At 39.4% G+C, this 23,179-nt stretch overlaps 2 protein-coding genes across 9 annotated transcripts; both read right to left on the bottom strand.

The window, feature by feature from the left end:
- Positions 1-3,131: 3,131 nt before the first annotated feature.
- LOC125001018 lies at positions 3,132-11,411 on the bottom strand. Of its 2 annotated transcripts, XM_047576926.1 has the most exons (8): positions 11,279-11,410; positions 9,718-9,798; positions 8,477-8,623; positions 7,966-8,139; positions 7,110-7,184; positions 5,718-5,894; positions 4,856-5,020; positions 3,132-4,444 (listed from the first exon to the last, which is right to left on the bottom strand). In XM_047576926.1, exons 2-7 carry the CDS (start codon positions 9,795-9,797, stop codon positions 4,882-4,884), a joined length of 792 nt encoding a protein of 263 aa, XP_047432882.1. In that variant the 5' UTR covers position 9,798; positions 11,279-11,410; the 3' UTR covers positions 3,132-4,444; positions 4,856-4,881. The 2 variants fall into 2 exon arrangements, with proteins under 2 accessions (XP_047432882.1, XP_047432883.1); XM_047576927.1 differs by lacking the exon at positions 4,856-5,020 and having other exon boundaries at positions 11,279-11,411.
- Positions 11,412-12,395: 984 nt separating this feature from the next.
- Positions 12,396-22,722, bottom strand: stat1a (signal transducer and activator of transcription 1a). Of its 7 annotated transcripts, none has more exons than XM_047576841.1 (26): positions 22,595-22,711; positions 21,472-21,527; positions 21,241-21,368; positions 20,899-21,043; positions 20,721-20,816; positions 20,511-20,597; positions 20,350-20,428; positions 20,180-20,271; positions 19,924-20,075; positions 19,438-19,596; positions 19,269-19,361; positions 18,943-19,002; positions 18,828-18,848; positions 18,642-18,732; positions 18,410-18,451; positions 17,876-17,965; positions 17,700-17,798; positions 17,482-17,617; positions 17,351-17,406; positions 17,162-17,259; positions 16,937-17,076; positions 15,911-16,072; positions 15,726-15,801; positions 15,545-15,641; positions 13,245-13,283; positions 12,396-12,916 (listed from the first exon to the last, which is right to left on the bottom strand). In XM_047576841.1, the coding sequence occupies exons 3-26, from the start codon at positions 21,366-21,368 to the stop codon at positions 12,884-12,886; spliced, it is 2,271 nt and encodes a 756-aa protein (XP_047432797.1). In that variant the 5' UTR covers positions 21,472-21,527; positions 22,595-22,711; the 3' UTR covers positions 12,396-12,883. The 7 variants fall into 7 exon arrangements, with proteins under 7 accessions (XP_047432797.1, XP_047432793.1, XP_047432796.1 ...); XM_047576837.1 differs by having other exon boundaries at positions 15,890-16,072; positions 22,595-22,710; XM_047576840.1 differs by having other exon boundaries at positions 15,890-16,072; positions 20,511-20,594; positions 22,595-22,710.
- Positions 22,723-23,179: the final 457 nt, after the last annotated feature.

Below are 23,179 nucleotides of genomic sequence, written 5' to 3'. Positions count from 1 at the left end.
GTGATCTTCACAAATGCCTCTCTGCTGCTCCTCCTCTGCTCTTCATCCTCACCCTCCAACACCTCTTCATCCTCCCTCTGACTCTCTAAGCATTCTGGGTAATCTGGACTCAGATCCCTCTGAATCCTCTTCAGCTCCTTCTTCACAAAAGTGACAATGTTGTCCTCCAGCAGCTGGAACAGAAAACTATCTGAATGACAACCAGACTGAAATCATGGAGACAAACATCAGATCCATGTTGGACAGACTGACAGTCCACTGGTCTACAAAGAGCAGCATGGAGATGATGGAAAGTAGTTGTTGTCCATGTACAGACCTTAAATGTGGAGTCCTGCTGTGTTTGATGCTTATGAACAGACTGGTCACTGAGAACCTCTGAGCTCTGCTGTTCGATTCTGTGGACAAATGATCAATAATTAGTTTTCATCATGTTCAGAGTAACTGCATCCTGATCAGAACGAACACTACTGTGAGTTTATTTAAAGCCGTGACACCAGGAATCGATTCTAAATGTCATCATTCAGGATCACTGAACGTTTCGCATGTGGGTTTCTCTGCTGATGGATGGAACCGTTCCGTTTAATTACACACATAACTACAAAAGTGGGGATTTTCACACTACAGCCAATCACTCAGCACATTTGCATCTTTAAGAAGCAGAGTTCTTTGTTTTTCTGTTTCCAAGACAAAATTATTTTAAAGTTCTTGAATGTTAGATGCAGGACACCAGTTGCGCTCCCAGCTATTAGGTGCATTATAAGTTCACTAATATCTTACGTATTTTACCTTTTAAAGTTAATAAGGCCGTGCTTTGACCGATCACTCTTCAATGACACCCAGCTGGTGTCGGGATCAGGTTCTTGTGAGTCTGGTTCCTGGTGGATCCTGGTAGACAGAGAGAACATGTATCTCAAAAATAACATCCAGCCAATGATGACAACATGAAACTAGTTTGTGCAGTAGTGAAGTATAGAACTACACACCACGGCTGGGTGTGGTCCACCTGACCATCAGTTTGAATGTGCTTTTATTTTAAATTAAATTATATCTTACGTCTTCACAACAGAGGGGTTTTGTTTTTCAAAGTTAATGAGGCCGTGCTTCGACCGATCACTCTTCAGTGACACCCAGCTGGGTTCAGGATCAGGTTCAGAGTGGTCCTCTACATCCTTAGTTTGACCCATGCTGCTGGATTCATATCCTCATCAGATCACACATACGATCTACCTTCACCTGTAGAGGGAATACAGATCATGTATTTATATTTTGGTTCATATCAGAGTCAGTTGAAACTGGCATCGGATGCTGTAGTTCCACTAGATGGAGTCATGGCGCTGCAGCGAAGAGAAACCAAAATTCAACTCAGGTCCGTTAATACAAAATGAGTTTTACATTAGCAAAGAACAAATTATTAAAAGGAAAATTGTGCAGCCAGATTAGAATTAAGGTATTTTAGATGCAGTTCCATGAAGACATGGTAAGAAAAAGAACCAATGTCTATCTGAGAGAAACAAAAAGAAATTAGAATCCATGCACAAAGTTAGATAATAAGCTTGAACATTTAATATCCTCCAGCAAGAGGTTTGTCACAGAGTCACAGGGGAAGGTCACATGCATGCACATTAGTCATGCAGTTAAATGCATTCAGTGTTTGTCGACACTTGAAGGCCGCCATGGTAGATCTACTGAATTCATAAATATACACGGTTAAAATAAAATAAAATAAAATAAAATAAAATAAAATAAAATAAAATAAAATAAAATAAAATAAAAAACAACATGCAACGACTTAAAATAATAAAATACATTTTATTTGATTAAACAGTGGTGCACATACTATTGCTGGTTGAACAAAAACATCTCTGTCTGACCACTGACCACAAACCGAACTGAAAAGAGCGGTAATCCTTCATAGCTCCTTCCTCTATTCCGATATTAAAACTTCAGATCTTACTCAGCAAAAGACACCTGACTTGCTTATATTCGATAGTAGCGAAGAAAACATTAAAAACTACGTCCCTTACCTTCAGATGGAGGATGTTGTAGAAATATCTCCGCCACAGCCTGAAAGCGAAAGTAAAGTGAAATAAGTAAACAACCACCCAGAGGCGTGTCTGTATGAGATAAAACGGTTCTGCGCCTTCAGCTGTTTCTGTTTCCTTCTTGTTGTTGATTATGAAGTTTTATTAATATAGTTGAAAAAAGCCCATCATACTCAGCAGAATATATTTTGCCTCCGTATAAACAAACATGCTGCAGGTTTGTAACTTCACTAAAGTAGTTTTTATTTTTTGCTACTTTAATAACAATAGTGTGAATAATACTTTTTGTATTTATCTCAATGTAGTGTTTTTCACAGCGTGTTTCTGGTTGTCGCCTTGACAATGTTATTATTATTTACAGTGATCTGATATTTTCCTGACACTTTGCATTTGTCGTCATGTTGTGTAACCGCAGTTCCTCACACAGAGGGCAGTGAACGCTCATCGTTGGAATAATATGCGTGTTCACATCATAGACAGTAAATATTTTACATTTATTGTTCTTATTTATGTATGGTTCAAGTGTATACCGTCATTCTCAGACTAATGGCAATTAGAGTTAAAATACTGTAGTAAATGTTTCTCCGTGTGAATATTAGTATTATTGGATGTCGACGACCCAGGAGAATGAGATGAGATACTACCTGTGACCACTGGAGGGCAGTGATCATCAAACATCTAGTATGAATGTTTGCATTGAAGACGTCACTGAACACAGCACTAAATATTAGTAAGTTACTTTATGCTGTTGCAGACGGTGAAGAGGAAATCAATCTCTTCAATATTTACTCTGACTGAATAAACTGCAACAACAAGTAAACACAGAATCCCTGGAATTCACATTTTCATTTGCACGACACCAACGACTCGTTTTCACTGCAAAGTAAAATGAGTTCAATGTGAACCTGATGGGTCTGTGTCAGACGATCTGTGGAGGTTTGTCCATCGGCAGTTTTCTGAAGACTTTGAGTATTTGACTGAAGAAACATTTTTTAGCTAAAACTGGAAAATACTTGTAACATTTATATGTTCACAGGGAACAAACAAGATAATAATGTGATATTTAGGAAAGAAGAACGTTAACACACATAATTTCACAGTTCATCTTTATTTCCTGCACACATGGAGAGAAGATGTGTGGTGAGGTACATTCATCTGTGCAGCTGTAACAAGGAATAAAATAATGCTATAAGGATTATTTAAAAAATAAGCACATAAACAACAACGGAAGTTTTACTAACATATAGAGCAGATATTAACAAGGCTCTGCTCAAAGCTCAAAGGTCTCTTGTTTCCATTTTTTCTTAAAGATGCACTTTTATTTTGAATAATAAGTTCAGGCTGGTCAAAGCTGTGTTTGCACTTTTTATGTTATTCAGAAGAAATTCAGACTCTGTTGTCTGTCACTGGAAATGTAGTAAAGACAACTACAGTATTGTTTTCCACTCGAGTTCAGACGTATTGGTCTGTTAAAAGTTTAGAGGCTGTTACTTTGAAAACACTTGAAATTAACATGACATAGACATGTACGTACGTTGTTGATCTTATTTACATCAGGTCAAACTATTTCAAGTGACATTATAAGATTCAGACCTTTGTTTACCCCTGATATAAACCAACCAGACTGACCCAAATCACACACTGTAAAAATGTAGTAAAAAAACAACAACATTATACTATAAAAATGGAATGTAACTGAAAAAAGAACCAGGAGACTGAAGCAAAGAGACTCAGAAATATCAATATCACCAGAACATCCAAGAGAATGAACGTGTCGACCACTGAGGCCTGTAAAACAGTAACTTTCATATACATCAAAGAAATACTCGTCCCCACCTTAGTTAAAGGATATTTATCTCTGTCATTAACATAAAGTAATAATATGCTATAAATCATTTGTCTCACTAAAGCTAGATTCATATATAGATTAACTGTAATTATTGTAGCATCAACAGTAAAAGGACAATAAGAGGAGAACCTGCATAGAAAACCATTAAAGAGCAGCTGAAAAACACATAAACCTTTTTCTACTTTGGATTAGAATACTATATATATTCCAAAACTGTCTGGACTTAATTTTATTACATGTATATTCACATGTTGACCTGTGCTAATCAACCAGAAAGTCTCACAAAGTCATAACTAACAACACTTAGAGAGTCAGGCTGCTGGAAAAATAAAAACACATTATTGTATGAGACCTATAATGTAAAGTACATACTGTGCAGTTACCAACTTTAAAGTGATAATAACTTGCTATTTTAATTTGCACACAATACTGATCATTTTGTCAGCTGTGTAGTCACCAGGGTTCATTTATTCAGTGTCATATTCAGAATCACATGATGGTTCCTCTCTAGGTTCAGGTTGATCAGTCTGATCCTTCCTCCTCCAGTCGTTTTCTACACAACACACACACACATTTAAATGTTAATGATGATGATGCAGTGATTTGATGCTGAGCTCTGACATGAACAATACTACATATACACTGTATAATGAAAGTATTAAATAACCATCTCACTACATTTCAGCCACGTGTAAATAAAATGGTAGATCCATGTGACCTCTGAAGACTTACAACAAAGCCTCTCAGCATCACAGCCTAACCCCATTTTATTTGACATAACATTCTTTTTAAAGTTATTCCTTTGTTCTTCTTAAGCTTTATTTTCAGTGGAGAGAGACAAGAAGTGGAAGGACAGAGGAGAGTTTATGATATTTATCTGTTGCTTGGAATCATCTAAACACTGATTTAATCTGTTGTTCATTTAAAAACATCACAAGTAAAACTGAAACCAGTCTCTACTCACCTCTTTAGAGCTGAGGGTCGGGAATCCTAAAAATATATGGGACGATTCATTGAATCATCACTCTTGAAGGACTCACAGCTGGATTTACCATCACTATCATAATGAGATGATGGTTCATGTCCAGGTTCAATAGAGTCTGATCGTTCCTCCTCCAGGTTTCTTTTTCTACACAAAACACACAGAGAGAAATAAATGTTAGTGATGATGCAGTGATTTGATGCTGAGCTCTGACATGGAGAAGATACAGAAGACAAGGTTAAGATACTCATGTTTATCCAGTACAATATCTACTATATAATAATCAATGAACATAACATGTTCACTGTTTCATTTCTCTCTGAATTCAAACTGTTGTCATGGTAACAGCTGCTAATTAGTCGTTAACACAACGTACAGGTGAGAGTGATGGAGATGTCATCAGTTCAGCTTCTAGTTAATGAACCAAAGTGTTGGACCCATTTAATGCTGTCCCCTGATGAAATAACCCTCACACCATGTTTCACCTTAATGCACAAAATTTCACCACATAAAACCTCTGAAGACAACAACAAAGCCTCTCAGCATCGTAACCTAAGACATTTTTAATTTACTGGGTCATTTTTGAACAGTTTATGAGATATATATATATATACACACATATATACATATATATATATACATATATACACACACACACATATATATATATATACATATATATATGTATAGAGAGAGAGAGAGAGAGAGAGAGAGAGACATAGATAGATATTGGAATCATCTAAACACTGATTTAATTGATAATTGATTGATTTAATCCATTTTAATCTGTTATTTAAAAAAACAACAAAAAAAAACATCACAAGTGAAAATGACACCAACTCACCTCTTTAGAGCTGAGGGTCGTGAACCTTTAAAATCTGTGATGTGATTCAATAACCGATCACTGTTGAACGACACACAGCTGGATTTATCATCACTATCAGAATGAGATGATGGTTCATCACTTGGTTCATGTTCAGATTCAGTGGAGTCTGATCCTTCATCCTCCAGGTCTCTTTTTCTACACAACACACACAGATTTAAATGCTAATGATGATGTGACTTATAACAACATAACAGCCTCTCAGTGTCATACTCTAACTCCTTCAACTCATTTTGAATTCACTGAGCCACTTTTGTTTTTACTTTCTGAAGTTGTTGTACTTTCACAAACTCCTGGAGAATTATCCAGGTTAACTTTGGTCAACATCTAAAGACTTTTATGGTGCAAACTTCTTTAAAAGCTAAAATCCACATTCTGACCTTTATAAAAAGAAGCTCTGCCCTGAAACAGTCCTGATCTGAACACATCCTAAAATTTAGTCAAACGAGCCTCAACAACTTGACTGTCCACATATTTCTATTCATTCTAGACACTGATTTAATCTGTTGATCAATTAAAAACATCTCAAGTAAAACTGAAAGCAGTCACTGTTCACCTCTGTGGTAAAATGAGTTTACAATCAGTAAAATATATGAATGATCCAACAGCTGGATGGAGTTTTACTGTTACATTCTAGTTCAGGTTCAGGTTCAAGTACATTCAGGTCCAGATCCAGGGCAGTTTGTGTTTTTGTTTTTAGCTCCATCCTAATGATACTATTCAGTACATTCCATAGCCCCTTCATGTTATTTTTATTACTATCTAATAATTTATCATAATACTCCTTCTTACATGTCCTCATAATGCTGGTTAATTTATTCTTGTATTTTTTTAGAATTAATTTCTGCCTCTAAGGTTCGTTTTTTTATGAATTGTCTAAACAGTGTGTTCTTTTTAAACTGGTGATGGAACATCTGGACATTGACTTAGTAACAGTGACATCAGACACATCATAACTCTTTAAAGTAGAGAGTAAGCAACCAGTGAAACTTACGTGGTGAACTTTCTCTGATGATGCTCAGCTGGGTTCACTTTAGGTTCTGGTTCAGATCCACTTTCAAGTGGACGTTCAGGTCTGGTTCCAGCAGAGACTGGTCTGACAGGTGGATAATATCTACAAACACACTCTGTGTAGTTACCAAGATAATATTTGGACATGTTCATTTTAACACAATGTGCACACTGATAGTTTTGATAGATTGTGTAACCACCAGGTTTATTAATATTATAAGAAAGACAGAGAGGTGGCTAAAGGTCAGTAGATTTAATTAATGATGAATCAACTAATACGATCATCTAAAAGTCATGTTGTTAATATGACTGAAAAAATGTTAGTTTTGTTTTATATCTCACGGTTTCATATGCGCCATCATTGCATCCTCACGTTCCTTCATCAAGTCAACCATGTTGCTGAGTTTATTCTCCATCCTGAAAGAAACACAAGAGAGAAAAGGTACAACAACAGCTCAGAGATCATGTTACACATTAAAATAACTATTTTCTCACTGGTTTGTCTTCAATCATCATTCACCAATGTTCTGTAAATCATTAATGTGGTGGAGGTTCTTGATGCTGCTGTTCATCAATCAGAGGAACTTTAACATCAGTGAGTTTCAACCTAATCACTGTTTTATTCTCATACAGCTTCTGATAACACAACAACTGGACAGATAGTAAACTCTAGGTTATTATAACTGAGCTTTGTCATTTGCATTAGAAGCTCATTTGAACTCATGCTGTGTTCAGAGTGATGGTTTCTAAGTACAACTGAAGCAGCTGGAATGAACCTGTGACTTTTAAACTGATCTATTGATCCAGAAAAAGAAGAGAAGTCCCACAACGTTCAATGAAACATCTTTAGAGTCAACTCTCAACTGGTCCCTTGAAAATGAGAGAACTACACTGTCTAATAATGAACTGTAATGATTCAACCTGTACTCTAACATGGATGTAAATACTGTGAAATCAAACGTGCACATTATGCCAGTAATCCCCACAATCATGGTATCAGTGTTCAAAAATTACTCATTCCATTTGTGTCACATTTAGGTCGTTTCTCTCTGCAGTCAGTTTTTACAGTTTCCACATTAGGAAACATCTTGTTTCAGAGTCTGCGATGTTTAGTTTGAATTTCTAATGACTGTCCACATATTTCTATAAACAAGTGTATTATAATTCACTAAAGTGATAAAAACCAGTCTCTGCTTACCTCTTTGGAGCTGAGGGGCGGGAATCTTTAAAATCTATGAAATGAGGCATTGACCGATCACTCTTGAAGGACACACAGCTGAATACACTTTCACAGTCAGATGATCCTTCCTCTTCAGATCCACGTAGGAGTTGATGTTTAACTTCATCAAATTCTGATCCTTTCTTCTGCTCCCTGAATCACCACCACACAGAGAAATACATGTTAATGATGGTAGTGTTATTTGAATATTATTTGATGCTGAGTTCTAACATGGAGAAGATGTCGATGACAAGAGTAAGATACCAACGTTTAATCAATACACTCCTACATATACTGAATAATAATAGAAAATAAACATGAGATGTTCACTGTTTCATTATTCTCTGAATCTAAACTGTTGTCATGGTAACAGCTTGTAATTAGTCATTAACTCAACGTACAGATAAGGGTGATAATAGTAGTAATAGAAATATCATCAGTTTAGCTTCTAGTTAAAGTACAAGTGTCTCATCAGGTTTTAAATCCAAACCTTATAACTGAGGGATGGGTCCAGACTCCATGTGGTGCACGTGTAAACATGGACGACTGTTCTTCTGTTAGTGACCTCTTCTCTGTGGGTTCAGGCAGATCAAGATCAGATCCAGCAGAGTCTGGTTCTTCCTTCTGCCCTCTGATCCTACACAACACACAGAGATAGAACAAATGTTAACAATGATGCAGTGATGTGATTCTGTCATAGAGAAGATGCTGATGAATCTATAAATGAAGCTGCTTCTGATGTTGATATTTCCATGTTGTCCTTAATCCTCTAAGACCTGAACATCCGTCTGTGCACAAAACAAAGCTTGTGGTATTTGAATTAACGTAACCCACAGGATGACAAAATTCAAAGTGTTGCTGAACACTGGGAAGTTGTGTTTTCTGATAAAAAATAAATAAATCTGTCATTACGGTAATTATGACACATCACTGCTGTCGCCTCCAGGTTGGGGAGCGACGCAAGACCGGAGAGCCCCCCTTAAGATGTCATGAAGGTCTCCCAGACAAAAGCACAACTTCCCAGTGTTCAGCCACACTTTGGATATTGTCAATAGTGCAAACCACTGTGAGTTACGGTTTTGATGGATCACCAGCGATAGACGCTCAGGCTTTAAAGGGTTAAGGTCTGAGCTGATTCACAACCATGAACCTGGATGTGATCGACTGGTGTCATTTGCTCATTTGAACTCATGCTGTGATCAGAGTGATGGTTTCTACAACTGAAGCAGCTGGAATGAACCTGTGACTTTTAAACTGATCTATTGATCCAGAAAAAGAAGAGAAGTCCCACAACGTTCAATGAAACATCTACACTGTCTAATAGTGAACTGTAATGATTCAACCTGTACTCCAATATGGATGTAAATACTGTGAAATAAATCATGAGTCTGCACAAAATACCAGAATAACCACAAAACTTCCACTTCCTGTTCATTATTCCTGGAGACTGTGTCAGAGAGAGAATATCTACAAACACACTCTGTCTGAGCAGTTACTAAAATAATATTTGGATATTTTCACTTTCACATAATGTGCACACTGATAGTTTTGTTAGATTGTGTAACCACCAGGTTTATTAATATGACAAGAAAGACAGAGGGAAGGTCAGTAGATTAGTGTCTGATCAACTAATACAACCATCTAAAAGTCATGTTGTTAATATGACTGAAAACATTCTTAGAGAAGCTTTGATCTCACAGTGTAAATTTAAATCTTAGTTTTATATCTTACCTATTAAAAGGTCGTATGTATGAATATGGTTTCTGGTACAGCTCATTACAGTCAACCATGTTGCTGAGTTTATTCTCCATCCTGAAAGAAACACAAGAGAGAAAAGGTACAACAACAGCTCAGATCATGTTACACATTAAAATAACTATTTTCTCACTGGTTTGTCTTCAATCATCATTCACCAATGTTCTGTAAATCATTAATGTGGTGGAGGTTCTTGATGCTGCTGTTCATCAATCAGTCTAAACTAAAAACCTGTTTAACTGGACAGTAAAACTGAAAGCAGTCACATCGTAACTCTTTAAAGCAGAGGGTCAGTTATCAGTTAAACTTATGAAACAGTGTCTTTAAGCAGCCAGTAACATGTGTTTATGTCATACGTGCTCAAACTGTCTCTGTCAGTTCAAACAACCAACCTTTCATCATCCAATAATCTTCATTTTCTCTTCTTGATCACATACAGAAACAGATGTGGAGGCTGAGAGCGTCAGTCTATGTTCTGAACTACAGGACGTTTATGTTTTAAGGCTGGTGACCAGGTGACAAAGTAAAGTATGTTGAGCTCCCCCTGGTGGCTGGGAGCACTGTGGGGTCATAAGGACTGAACCCTCTATGATAATGAGTGGGACAATCATCACTAGTATCTGAGTTAGTGGATTATAATTCAACTGTCGGACTCCTCCAAGAGTCTCAAACATTTCTACAAGTTTTTGTGATGTCAAGGTTATTATTTACTATGATACCAACATTCTAGATGCTTTTTTAAATGTTTATCCTGACGTCTACATATTTCAGTTTTATGTTTCCATATTTAACACTATAGTGTGCACGATGACTGTGTAACAGGTTTAACTTTCCAGATATTTGAACAAACTTTATTATACAGTCTGACTACAAACAGACCAACAGGCTGTTTCAGCAACAGTAATGAAGACAATAAAATAATATACTTGAATTATATCAGTTATCAGTTAGATAAGCTAAGATAGGACTTTATTTATCCCTTTGGGGAAATTAAGGTGTTACAGCGACACGGAACTACAGTGCAAAATGTGGACAAGAGGAAAATATGTATAAAAAGTAGTAATTGTAAATTGCAGTATTGTAACTTCAATATTTGACCTTTAACAAAGACTCCATTTCCATCTTAACATCTGAATTAAATCTATATCTGTGTGGAACCTCCCCAACTAACTTGGAATGAGTCTGGAAGTAGCTCGTTTTAACTTCTATTATTTTTGGTCATTTAATCAGTTTTATATAAACGAATTATTAACGTTTTTTAGTTTTGATATTGTTTACAACGTCCGCTGTTAGTTTAACTGCCTCTTATTATTCAGAATGATTTTAAGGACAACTACAATTTTGATGTAAAATAATCATCTGCAAAATAGCGGACACGTCTTAGAGTCGGAGTGAAGGACATAAGAGGAATTTGTCTACTAAGCTTTGACGGAATAAACGCGAACTATCCAGCAGCAGATTTCTACTGTTTCTGTTGTTTCTGAGCTGCCAACAACTAATATTAACAAAGAAAAGATTTAAAAGCTGTTTTCATTACCTTCAGATGGAGGAAAACGCGGAGAAAAATAACTGCGCCACAACCTGGACGAAACTGAAAGTAAAGTGAAACTAATAGGACACACGCAGAGAGGCGTTTACTGGTCTGCAGTGTTTCCTGGAGTTTCAAGTTTCAAGTATGTGAATAATAATTCATTCTGAAGTAGAGTTCATATCAGACTGAGAGCTGTAGTCTTTGGACTGAACTGAACAAACTTTACTGAGACACGAGAGAACAACAGACCCTGATGATGATGGTGATTAAGATCATTATATCATCATAGAAAAAAGCGTTGGAAGTAAAAGTTGACATATAAATTAACATTAAATAGTCACTCGTTAATAGCTCTCTAATATTCACAATATAATACACATACTTTCAAATACAGTATTAATATTTCAAGGACCTGAACACAAATAAGAATTTAAAAGGCTGTGGCAAATATATGAAAGGCAACATAATGTTATAACTAAACATCAGAATAAATCTGAAAATCTGAATGAATAAAAATAAAAACAACTACTTTCAACCTACAAACAACCAAAAGCAAACAGACATTTCCTGTTTACATCCAGTCATTCATGGTCACTGGTCACACTAGGACACTAGATGGTGTTTAACAGCTGCCTCTATTCAAACTTTAGAGATTTCTGCTGTTACATCTGCTGTTAACAAAGAAAACATTAAAGAAATAAAACTGCTTCCATTACCTTCAGACGGAGAAAAGATCTGCGCCACAAAACTGCACGAAAAATAAAAATAAACAGAAACAAGGAAACAGACGGAGAGGCTTGTCTACATCAGATCACACTTTTTTCCAACTTTTTATTTCTGAAATCCAGTTTATCATTAATATCTGGTTATTAAAAAGTCTAACTATCCTATTATCCAACACATATTCTGCAGGTTTGTGTGACTTTACGTTGATAGTGAAGTTTCCTAGTTCACAAAAAGCAGCAACAAGTAGATTTATACTGTTGCAGGTGGTGAGGAGGAAAACTCTCTGTTTTATTGTTTGTCTTGACTGGGAATTAAACCCACAACCCAGAATATCTCAACATGGTGCTACACACACAGATACATACACTTTAAGAGTCTGACTGAAACAACAACCACAAAAAGTCAACATAATGTTTTATTAGGAACACCTGCCCCTCACTCTCAGTCTCTGTTGACATCAGGACCTTTGTGTGTCATTAAGGTGGCGGCTGCATTAAGCTTTCACACGTTATCACATTAATTCTTTAGTTTAAATGTTCATGAATAGACTCCTTAAATAAAAAAAAAAGCTTTTATTTTTTTCCCACAACCATGAGGTCACATTTTAATACACTGACAATCGGCGTACTGAGTATTTTTGAGGCACTCGTCAGCCTCAGGACCAGAATCACATTCTTAAGGTTACAGGGCTCCATTTTCACATGTAATAAAAAAGAAATACGTACAAATAAAGTGATTCTAGTTGTTTATGTCTGTAGGTGTGTGTGTGTGTGTGTGTGTGTGTGGGTAGGACGGGGTCTCAGATGAAAGTTCATAATGTTCATAATGATAAGAGTAAAGCTCATGATAAAATGAATAAATGTACAGAATGAGAAGAGTTCAGGCTCAGTTTTCATCTTGAAAATCTGCACTCTGCATCTGAAAAGACAACAAGGAAAACAAGTTAGAAGTCAGAGAGGAGCCAGCTCTTTAGTTTCCACGGTCACCTTCCTTAGGCCTCAGTTTAACACACTGCCTTTGTCGCATCACAGTTAGTTTCGGCCAAATTAAACAACTCAGAAATGATTCTCTCTGTTTTCATAAGGTCAGTGATGTGAGATTCAGTGAAAAACCAGAACAACTAGTCGAGCAAGTGAGTTAAGCTCCTACGGTGTGATTGTTAGGATGGGTGCTGAGTCAACACATGCAGTGTGGGGCGTTTCATAGGAAGGTGTTTATTAGACTGACACATTAAACATGCGTCTACCTGAGAACCAAACTCTCCAAACTCCATCAGGTTGGAGGCCTGAATGCAGAGCAGGAAGAGAGAAACAGAGACAGACGGAAAGAAAGAGGTTTGTAGCTGGACGGACTTCAGACACTGGACTGGACCTCATTTATAGCTACAGTTGTAACATAATTATTTTAATTTTTAAGGAGAATAATAATTCAAAATAAACCCATGTAACAGTTCACTGCACTGTATAATTCAACCATCAGGTGGCACTAGAGAGCTGCTATAGAGAGTCCATCCATCTAGTGAATGGAGGGTTCTGAGCTGGTCACGTCTATCATGGGCACCATGTTGGATACATCTAACCAATATTCACCCATAGAGACAATAAGACCTGTATCCTTCCAGTGGCACTGACACCCTGTGACTCCTGGATGTGACGCTCACTGGCTCGTCCCTGACACTCACTGGCACCCACTGACACACTGTGGCTACATGTCAGGATCCTTCCAGTGGCACTGACACCCTGTGACTCCTGGATGTGACGCTCACTGGCTCCTCCCTGACACTCACTGACACCCACTGACACACTGTGACTACATCCCTCCCATTGTCCCAATCGTTCCTCAGGATCCATCATCTGGCAGAGGTCTGGGAACCGGAGAGAGGATGTCGACCAAACAACTGTCATATGCAAAGTATGCTGCAAAGGCGTCGCCAAAAAAGGTGGTAGTACCGTACTACCACCTTTTGTGGCGACGCGTTTTTTGGAAATGTGTGCAATTTTTTTGGTGTTATTAGGTAAATTTTTTTAACTTATTTGTTAAAATATTGTCCTGATATCAGTGTTTTCTCTACATTCATTTAGGAGTGTTGGGTCTTGCTCAGTATCTACTCTGTGGGGTTGTTAATCTACCGGCTACCGTCACTTTGTAAACTTCCTCAAGTGTCTCGATCCGCAGGACGCCGCTCGGTTTAAAATAAAGAACGAGGTTATTATGGCATTATTATTATTCATCAAGTTGTTTTCTGTTTGCTCAGGAGTGGGGCGGGGAGGCGAGGAGACTTGAAGCGTCACTTCTTACAAAAATCCTAGAGGAAACACTGGATATTATGCACAAAATGTGGACTTGAATTCATATTATTTTGATACGTTATATTAGTTGCATCATGCAAAGGCACTTTATTTCTTTTGAAACTACATGATGTTTGTGCCACTGCTTAATAACTGTTGAATAAATACAGTTTTGATGAATTCGTTTAGTTATGATTTCACCCTTTTGGCTGAATGTTTAAAACCAGCAGATATTAATGCAGCATGAACAGTAATGTTTTGATGTAGACACATAGAATCATCTTACTGACATGATTATACGCATCAAAGCGTTAATTCAGCCCTATACGGGACCAACGTCATTCTAGTTCAAACTCGTCTTCACACTGCTTGGCTAAAAGTTAACCAAGAAGCAGTGAGGATGCTGCACATCAGCACAAGTCATTTAGCAAAAGTAAATGTTATTACATTTAGTGCATAGAGAAGTACACCACCTAACCACCTTCAAGATATACAGTGTTACATACTAATAAATAGAAAAAACAAATAAGCACCTGAATGTCTTTATTACTCTTCACAATGGAGTTGTGTGATGAAATTTGATTGTGTGTAGTGATACTTTACTGTATATTAAGAGAAATCGTGTTTTGACTAAAAAGAAATAAAAAATCAAGTCAACTACATTTCAAAAACAATATTTAGCTTTTGATTCACATAATTTAATCTCTTTAATTATTTAATTAATACTTAAGATATTAATTATTTAATAATAATAAGGACAGTACGTCAATGTGACATTCATTCATTCATTCATTAATTGACAGGTTGCATTAAATGTGGTGTTCATCGTCACTCGGTATTAAATATAAACTTTCAATAATCGCATCTAATTCAAATAGAACACGATGAATAAAGACGCGCTTGATTTGTCAGCTGCAGAAAGAGGGACTCTCGAAAGAGTGGCAGTCACTGCCAGCAAGGCACGGGGTGTCAGCGTCAGTGTCAGGATTTACCCTAGTGGTCACAGGGTGTCAGTGCCACTGGAAAGATCCCGACATGTAGTCACAGTGTTTCAGTGAGTGCCAGCGAGCGTCAGGGAGGAGTCACAGTGTTTCAGTGGGTGCCAGTGAGTGTCAGGGAGGTGTCAGTGTGCGTCACATCCAGGAGTCACAGGGTGTCAGTGCCTCTGGAGGGATCCAGGTCTTAATGATAAAATAGGTCTCTGCACGTCAGAACAAAAAGGATTATTCATCACACTCTAAATATTTTTGACACTCACCACGGCGTCGATGTCTCCGGGGCCGACGTACCTTTCCAGAACCTTGTAGTCGTCGGGAGACATTGGCATTATGTTGTCCTGCAGTCTGGACGGATGTCTGAACCCGGACAACCATCAACTCTGGTTAATAAACGACTTCATTTATAGTAAATGTTTTTTTTTAGTGGCTTTCTGTGCTTACACTTCAGAAACAGAGATGAGCTCCGTCTTCATGTAGCCCGTCTTCTCCGTGTCATCTATGTCCATCTTCTCTGGAGCTGGAAGTTAATTGAAGGTTTGATGAAGTTTGGTGTAGAACAGTTTAAGTTTTTACCGTATGAATGGAGGACATCATGAGGGTCTTACTCTCTGAGGGGTAGTACTTGCCGAAGGCCTTGTCCTTGGGAATGTTGGGGTAGAGGAAGCGGAGCGGGTTCTCGGGGATGTTTTCGGCCGCCATCACCTTGTAGGTGCGGATGATGTCGGGCAGAGAAACGGCAGAAAGCTCCTTCTTGGTGTACGGCTCCACGGAATGATAGACCGGCTTGTCTGGAAGAGAGAGAAACGAGAAACTCATTCAGAAAAACAACATCAATCTTCAGAATATACAAAACGGACCAGACTGCAGAGTACCAGGGAGGCTAGGCTAAACCCTGCACACAAGTTTTCTCTGAATTTGTATTTAAATATGCAAATGAGGACTTAAATATGAACTAATTTGCATCGTTAGGAATAAATGTGTAAAGTTTGGTTTGTGTCAGAGCTGCTGAAGTGGAGATTTCTGGCTCATTTTAAAGTTTCAAATTGTAAAATCATGGATGTTTTTATTGGAAACCACCATGAACCAAAACCAGATCTACTCAAATCCTCCAGAACATCTCATATAATCACATCAACATATATAACATCAATAAATATCAGGTTAAATGTTCATGTTTTGATCCATCGCTGATCGTCTCCACCTCAGATGAGTCTGACTCCCCCTCTCCTCTCCTTCATCTTTGACTTTTCTTTGACTTTTCTTGCTAATTTGAGCTGTAATTTTCTTCTCAGAGACGACTTTAAATGTCTTTATCTCAGATAAACTCAGACTAGAGGCAGAATATCCGCTCACTTTTGAAGAGTTTAGCTTCAGATTTCTTTCTACTTTCACCATCGGTCGCCAACAGACAGGATATGACCATATTTGGAGGCGAGTGACTTTTGGAGGAGATGAAGAGCTTCACAACAGTTCCTCATATACCAGATAGAGACGAGACTCACAGCAGAAAGATGAGGAAATTAAAGGCAAAGTGCAGTGAAATGAACACATAAATGGACATTTTTACCACTTTTTTTAAGCTAGTTTGATAGACGACGTGTTACTGATCATGTGGTGGAAGCAGACACTTGGTCCTGGTCCATCTACGTTACCGTGGACGTCGTGTTCGATCCAGGTGAAGGTGATGGCTCCCTCTCTGCTGCTCTCACTGAACCTGAGCAGGAAGGTTCCCGGACACTTGTCACTCAGCAGAGCCTTCTCCCTCTCCTTGCTGATGAAGCCCATGATGGAGCTGCACACAGACACACAAAAAAAAAAACAGTTCAGTTTCTATCCTTCTCTGGAAACGTTCCCAACAAAACCCGAGGGGCGCTCACCCATCGTTCCAGAGAGACAGCAGATGTCTTTTGATCAGATCCAGGATTCCTTCGATCCACAGCCAGAAGGGAAACGCTTTCTCGTTGGCACTCTGCTGCTGGACAAATGAAGAGGATCTTATTGCAGCAGGAATAAACTCCAGAGCTCAACAGGTAAAACAGCTTTAACTTGGTAGGGCTGTGGCTCACCTTGCAGAACTTGGTCCAGGGGATCTGTCCCTCTGGGTTCCTCTGGGCTTTGGCTCCTGAAACAGAAAATCATTCGTGTCACTTCATTTCACATGAAGTAAAGAGCAGCAGGCGGATGTCGCATTTCTGACCGAGCAGTTTGTCGGCGAGCATGTTGAGCTGCTCCTGGTTCAGGCCTCGCTTGGTGACGGAGGAGAACTGCCAGCTGAGGACCTCTGACAGCTGGGACCACTTCGCTTGAGGAGGCGACAGGAAGAACTTCAGGTTCTGGAAAACAGAAAAGTGTGGTGACGAGAGAGCGGCGAGGCGTGGAGACGGACGGCGGCGGAGGGAATGTGATGAGGCTCACCTTGGGCTCGGTGGTGAGCATGTTGTACCAGAGGATGGAGGCCCAGCCACTGGGCAGCTGGCAGACGTTAGAGATGACGACCACAGGCAGAGACATGGCCTACGGCGACAGGACAGACATCAGCAAACCGTCCCTGAACATCAGACTGTGATATCAGATATCAGTGCGTGTCTCACCTCCAGCTTGATGTCCAGCCCGGACTGGTTGAGCTGCAGCTCGGACTCAAAGCTGAGAGAGTGAAGCTCCTCGGTGACGATCAGAGGACCCTGGACAAAGAGACACACTCAGCTGTTTCCAGATGATGTAACACAATACATTAAATTACATGTATTACAATAAACTGATGGATTAATGGAATAAATTAATAATAAATTAAAGAAGTAGCGGTGAATTAGTACGAGGATTTTATCTTATATGGGAGTAAATTACAAACACATAATTTTTTTTTTGTATGCTCGGTAACTATATTTCTTTTAGGCATATAATTGGCCATAAAATATAAATGAAATCAAAAAGTAAAGTCTTTAATCATCATTTCAAATTTAATTTCCCCAGTATTCAGAATTAGGTGCGATTCCTTAACTTCGCCACTAGATGGCGACATGGCCCCACTAGTGAATTCGTTTTAATTGGATTTTCTATAATTAAAGTCACAATTATCGCTGATATGTGACTTCCTGAAACATGGCGGAGCTTCCAGAGCTTCTTACCTCATTTGTTCTGTTGCCGGCAACTTTCTGTTCTTTCAGTTGCTACGTGGAGAAGAAAAAAAAAACATAGTTACAGAAACACATGGGTTTTTACAGACACAAAATAATGCGTACGTCTGATTAGAACAGACAGGATTCTGTTTTTTATGTACATTTTTTGCTTTAATACATCTCTCCTTGATGAAACCATCCATCCATGCATGTACGTCCAGTAATTAATACCATTTCTTACCAAATGTCTGAACTCTGCTGCCAAGCTCCCATTCGACTCCTCCATGTTCATGACTTTAGTGTTCGTTCCCAAAATGTTGAACTTACGAAAGCTGTTAATAAGTTAGTAAATAAGGAGATGATTTATTCATGATACAATTTATTGGGATTGTATGTTCAAATATGAGTAAGTGGTTTAGTGACGCACCCTTTCTTCTCTGTCACGTCTCTGAGGAAAAGATAAAGGTTCGGTTTGTTAACGGATCAAAAAAAACATGCAGCTGCTGAGGTTTAAAGCAAAGAAAAACATGAGATGAGCTTACTTATCAAACACAGCTTTCACTTTGAGTTGGTAGTTAAACTCCTGCAGCTTCACCAGAAACCTGGAAAAAAAAAAAAACACACCACTTACTGGACAGAAACAGGAAACTGGCAGCGATGTGCAGATAAATGACGTCTGCCTGAGTCTTTGAACCGTGACTTTTTCTGTGTAAAACCGTTTAACCACAGGTGTAATTAATCACATCAGCTCGGTGGGCGGTAGCTGCAGCCACTCAGATAAAAACATCCTCAACAGTAAAACAGTCACAGACGGAGAGGACATATTTATTTTACATCTTAAGTTTCACATTTTTTGTGTGTTTCTTACCGGAGTTTCACAGTAAACTGGACGCCGGTCTTCAGGACCAGGGGTCTCTGAGGGTGAGTGGGCATGCAGGGCTGCCTCTCTACAACCAGAGAGCTACACACACACACACAGAGATATTAATAATGATGATTGGATTATTAATAAGGTGGAAGTCAGGCGGCTGCCCTACCTGGAGAGGAGGTTCTTGAGGAGCTCCAGAGCCCGGGCCTCCAGGAAAGCCTTCTTCTGTGTGATGGGGTCGTTGTCGTACGTGAACTTCTGCTCCAGCTCCTGCAGCTTCTTCAGGTGCTGACGAACCTGCTGGAGACTCTCTGCTACCGCTGTGAACCTGGAGGAGGATGAAGGAGAGACTGTAGAGCAGCCTGCAACGGAGAGATTACGCACCTACTATACTATATGTGTTCTATGGATGTAAATAGTGCTATTTATGAATGTACATTATTATTATTATTATTTTGCATTCAATATTAAGCTATTCGAATAACGCACAGGCTCAAATATTCATTCTTTTTATTTCAAACGCGTCCAACTGGCCTCAGTAGTTGGTAAAATGCAGCCTCGTGATTGGCTAGGCAGCGTTAGGGGGCGTGGCCTAGTGTCTGCAGGAGGCTTAGATTGACAGCTCGGTTTATCGATACACGTCTGGACGTCTCACCAGTTCTGCAGCTGGTCCACGCAGGCGTTGGGGGGGCCACCGATGCAGGCGATCTGCTGCCTCTGCTTCCACTCCGGCAGCTCCTCGGAGATCAGGTCTGTCAGCAGCGTCTGGGTTACGTTCAGGAGTTCGCTCAGCTGCATCACCACGTCCTGGCAAAAAACACAAGACTTCATGTGCACGTGCCCAACTGATCGATGCCATCCTGGAGACAAACGAACAGCTCCTCCGTCCTCCGTGTCTCTGCTCTGCTCACCTGACGCTTTGCTTTCAGCTCCAGACACATCCTCACCACCGTCATCTTCTCTTTCTCCAGCTCCTTCGCCGTCATGCCATTCATTTCGTTCTCTGCAGCAGCAACGGAAAAATAGTTTTTGTTTCCGTCTTGAGAATAGGCTCTCTCATAGAAACATGTGAATTTCTCACCTCTGTTCTTCAGCGTGTTGACTTTGAAGTCGTACTCATCCTGCAGGTCTTCCAGGTTCTTGATGTTCTGATCGACCACCTGAGAAGAAGAGTTAAAGATCGTTTAAATCCGGGCCGATGTAGAAGGAACCGATAGAATCTCTGCAGTGTTTCTGCTTCACCTGGACTCTGTCTTTCATCTCCTTCACTTTGTTGTCCAGCTTCTGTTTCTCCACCACCATGGCCGACACGACCCCCTCACCCTCCTGCTGCGGGTCACATTTTATTTCACTCCTCTTTCAACTTGGAATAATGATTTAAAGCTCCTTTCTGAAGGCAGTTCCCTAAAAAAAAATGCCCAATTTAAGGAAAAAGTTAGCTGCAGGTTTTACCTCGGCGCTCTTTGCGTTGGCTAAGATCTTCTGCTCCTCCTTCAGGTTCCTGGAGATGATCATGGCCATGTGGACGGGATCTTCCTGGAACCGATCCTGGAGAAACAACCGCTCAGCATTTAGAATCCATCATTAATGCCCTCAGGTGCATGAGCAGATTGCAGGAGGGCTGTCTGACCTGCAGGTTCCTCTTGATCTTGCGGATGTTGTGCTGCAGCAGGAAGTTGTTCTCCAGGGCGAAGCGGCTGTGCTGGTCGTCCAGCTGAGCGAGGAGATCGTGGAAGCGGACGGTGGCCAGCGAGTCCTGAAACGCCACCGTGTCCCTGAGGACGCCGAGGCACAGAGGAATCATTTATTTAGCAGTTTAGTTGCATAGCGACTGACTAATATTCAACCCGCAGAATCTCATGGATGAAGAGTGAGCCTATCATAAATGCTCCTGTGTACATAATGCGAAGCTATAAAAGGAGAACAACAAGCACATAAAGGGCCAGCGGCTGCTGCTGCTGCAACTTCTTACCAGTCGATGCTTTCAATCCACTTGCTCAGGTACTGTCGGATGTCCATGGGGAAGGAGTCGTCATACAGCTGGTCCACCTGCTCCAGGTATTTGCAGTCCAGCATCTGAAGCTGGCACCACTGCGCCATCTTACGTGGAGAAAAGCAAAAAAAAAACAAACAAAACAAGTCTTTACTGCTTTCGCACGCCCAAACCTGCATCGAAATAAAGAAGTGCTGATGTGATAATTACGCTGGGCTCGACTGCGTCCGCCTCGTCCCTGACTCAGTCTGCATTAGAAGCTAAAACTGCCACACAAAAAAAAAAGAGTTTCACCGCACACAACAGATGCAGAAGACAAAAGATTCACTTGACTGTGACATGAGAACGGTTAACATGGTGAAATGCCTCTTCTGTGTGCGGTCAAACTCTTCTTCTTTTTTTTTTTTTTTCCTGACATCACCTGCATCAAAATAATCTGAGCTGTGCAGTTTTAATCTTTGGAGATGACCCTTAATTCAGGTTTAATTTGAATTCACAACAGGAAAATCTAACACTCATGTTTCAACCTCTTGTTGAAAGCTTTTATTAAATCTAAATACAAGAAGAACGCTAAAGGCGCTGTAACAAATCTTACTGTTGCAATTTAAACCAACTGTTACTTATTATAATCTGCTGAGGGTGGATGTAGGAGGTGGATAATGTCATCCTGGGTTTCGTTTTCCTCACTGACAAACCCAAGCCACACTGAAATTCTCATTATTCTTCAGCAGAAATATTCACTGGACAGAATCCAACAGGAATGTGAATGAAATGAGTTGCTATCGTGGATAAAACATTTATAAAACGTTTTGTATTGTTTCATGTCAAACTTGTTTTGGTATTTAACTGCACAACTCTTATTTTGGGGGACGTTCAGGTCATCCCTGCTCTCCACAACCAGACTCCATAGAGAAATGCGTCTTTTTAAGGATTCATACTAAAAGCTTCACAAAATCATATACATTAGAAATATAATCTCGGTCTAATCTAATAGTTGGTGCGTCACTGGAGAGTTCGGCCTACATGTGATTCATTTAGGAAATAATATCACCACGTTTAGTCGGCCATAGATTTATGTTGCAGTCTTCAGTTGGCGAACGGGCCAGGCGACATCAATTAAAGCTGTAAATGATTAAACTAAATCTGCAGCCCGTTTGGTAGCTACACGTTCAACCACGTATAAAAGTATCACGTAGCACAGCGTTATCTGATCGACTCTTACATTTTAATCGACTTGCCAAGCTCAAGTTCGTCTGCTCGGTTTTGTTGACTCTATACCACATTAGAGACCTAAACAAAAACAGTAAACAAGGAAGTCAGTGCCTGAACCTACCTTTGACTTTTGAAAACACGTGTAAAATCTCGGAGATGCGTGTAACTGTTTATCCAAAATGGTATGTTCTTCCCAATGTTGTGCAACTAATCTACGGAGCAGAAACTCCGATGTTACGTCGCTTAACTGTGCGGAAATGGCATCAGCCAATCACCGCGTAGAACTCACGGCTTGTCCCCGCCCCTTGTCTGGTGATAGCCAATCAGAACGAAGAGAAACAGGCTGTTCCGACAGTCAGCACGTAGATACAAATAATAAATAAGACACACATGATGTTTTTCATGAAAATACGTTTGTGCGAGCATAATATCCAGAGTGAACACGTGTTTTTTGTTTTTAAAGACCACGAGGGAGACACACTGTGCGTACAATGTATTTAATTGTTTAAAAACTGTAAAATACTGTTCCGTTTTGAGGGAGTGAAGCCAATACACGGAACAGCTCCGAGAGACCACGTGTTTTCAGAGAAAGAGAAAGTATATTAAAAATACGAAACTGAACCCTAACTAGCACAGCGTCAGTTTCATACTGTTTTATAAAATTAATCTTTTCCAAAATAATAATTAATACATAATTATATAGGCA

The sequence above is a fragment of the Mugil cephalus genome, chromosome 23 (genome assembly GCF_022458985.1).
Source record: "Mugil cephalus isolate CIBA_MC_2020 chromosome 23, CIBA_Mcephalus_1.1, whole genome shotgun sequence".
In the NCBI taxonomy this organism is placed as follows: Eukaryota; Metazoa; Chordata; class Actinopteri; order Mugiliformes; family Mugilidae; genus Mugil; species Mugil cephalus.
This window is presented reverse-complemented; position numbering and strand designations above follow the sequence as displayed.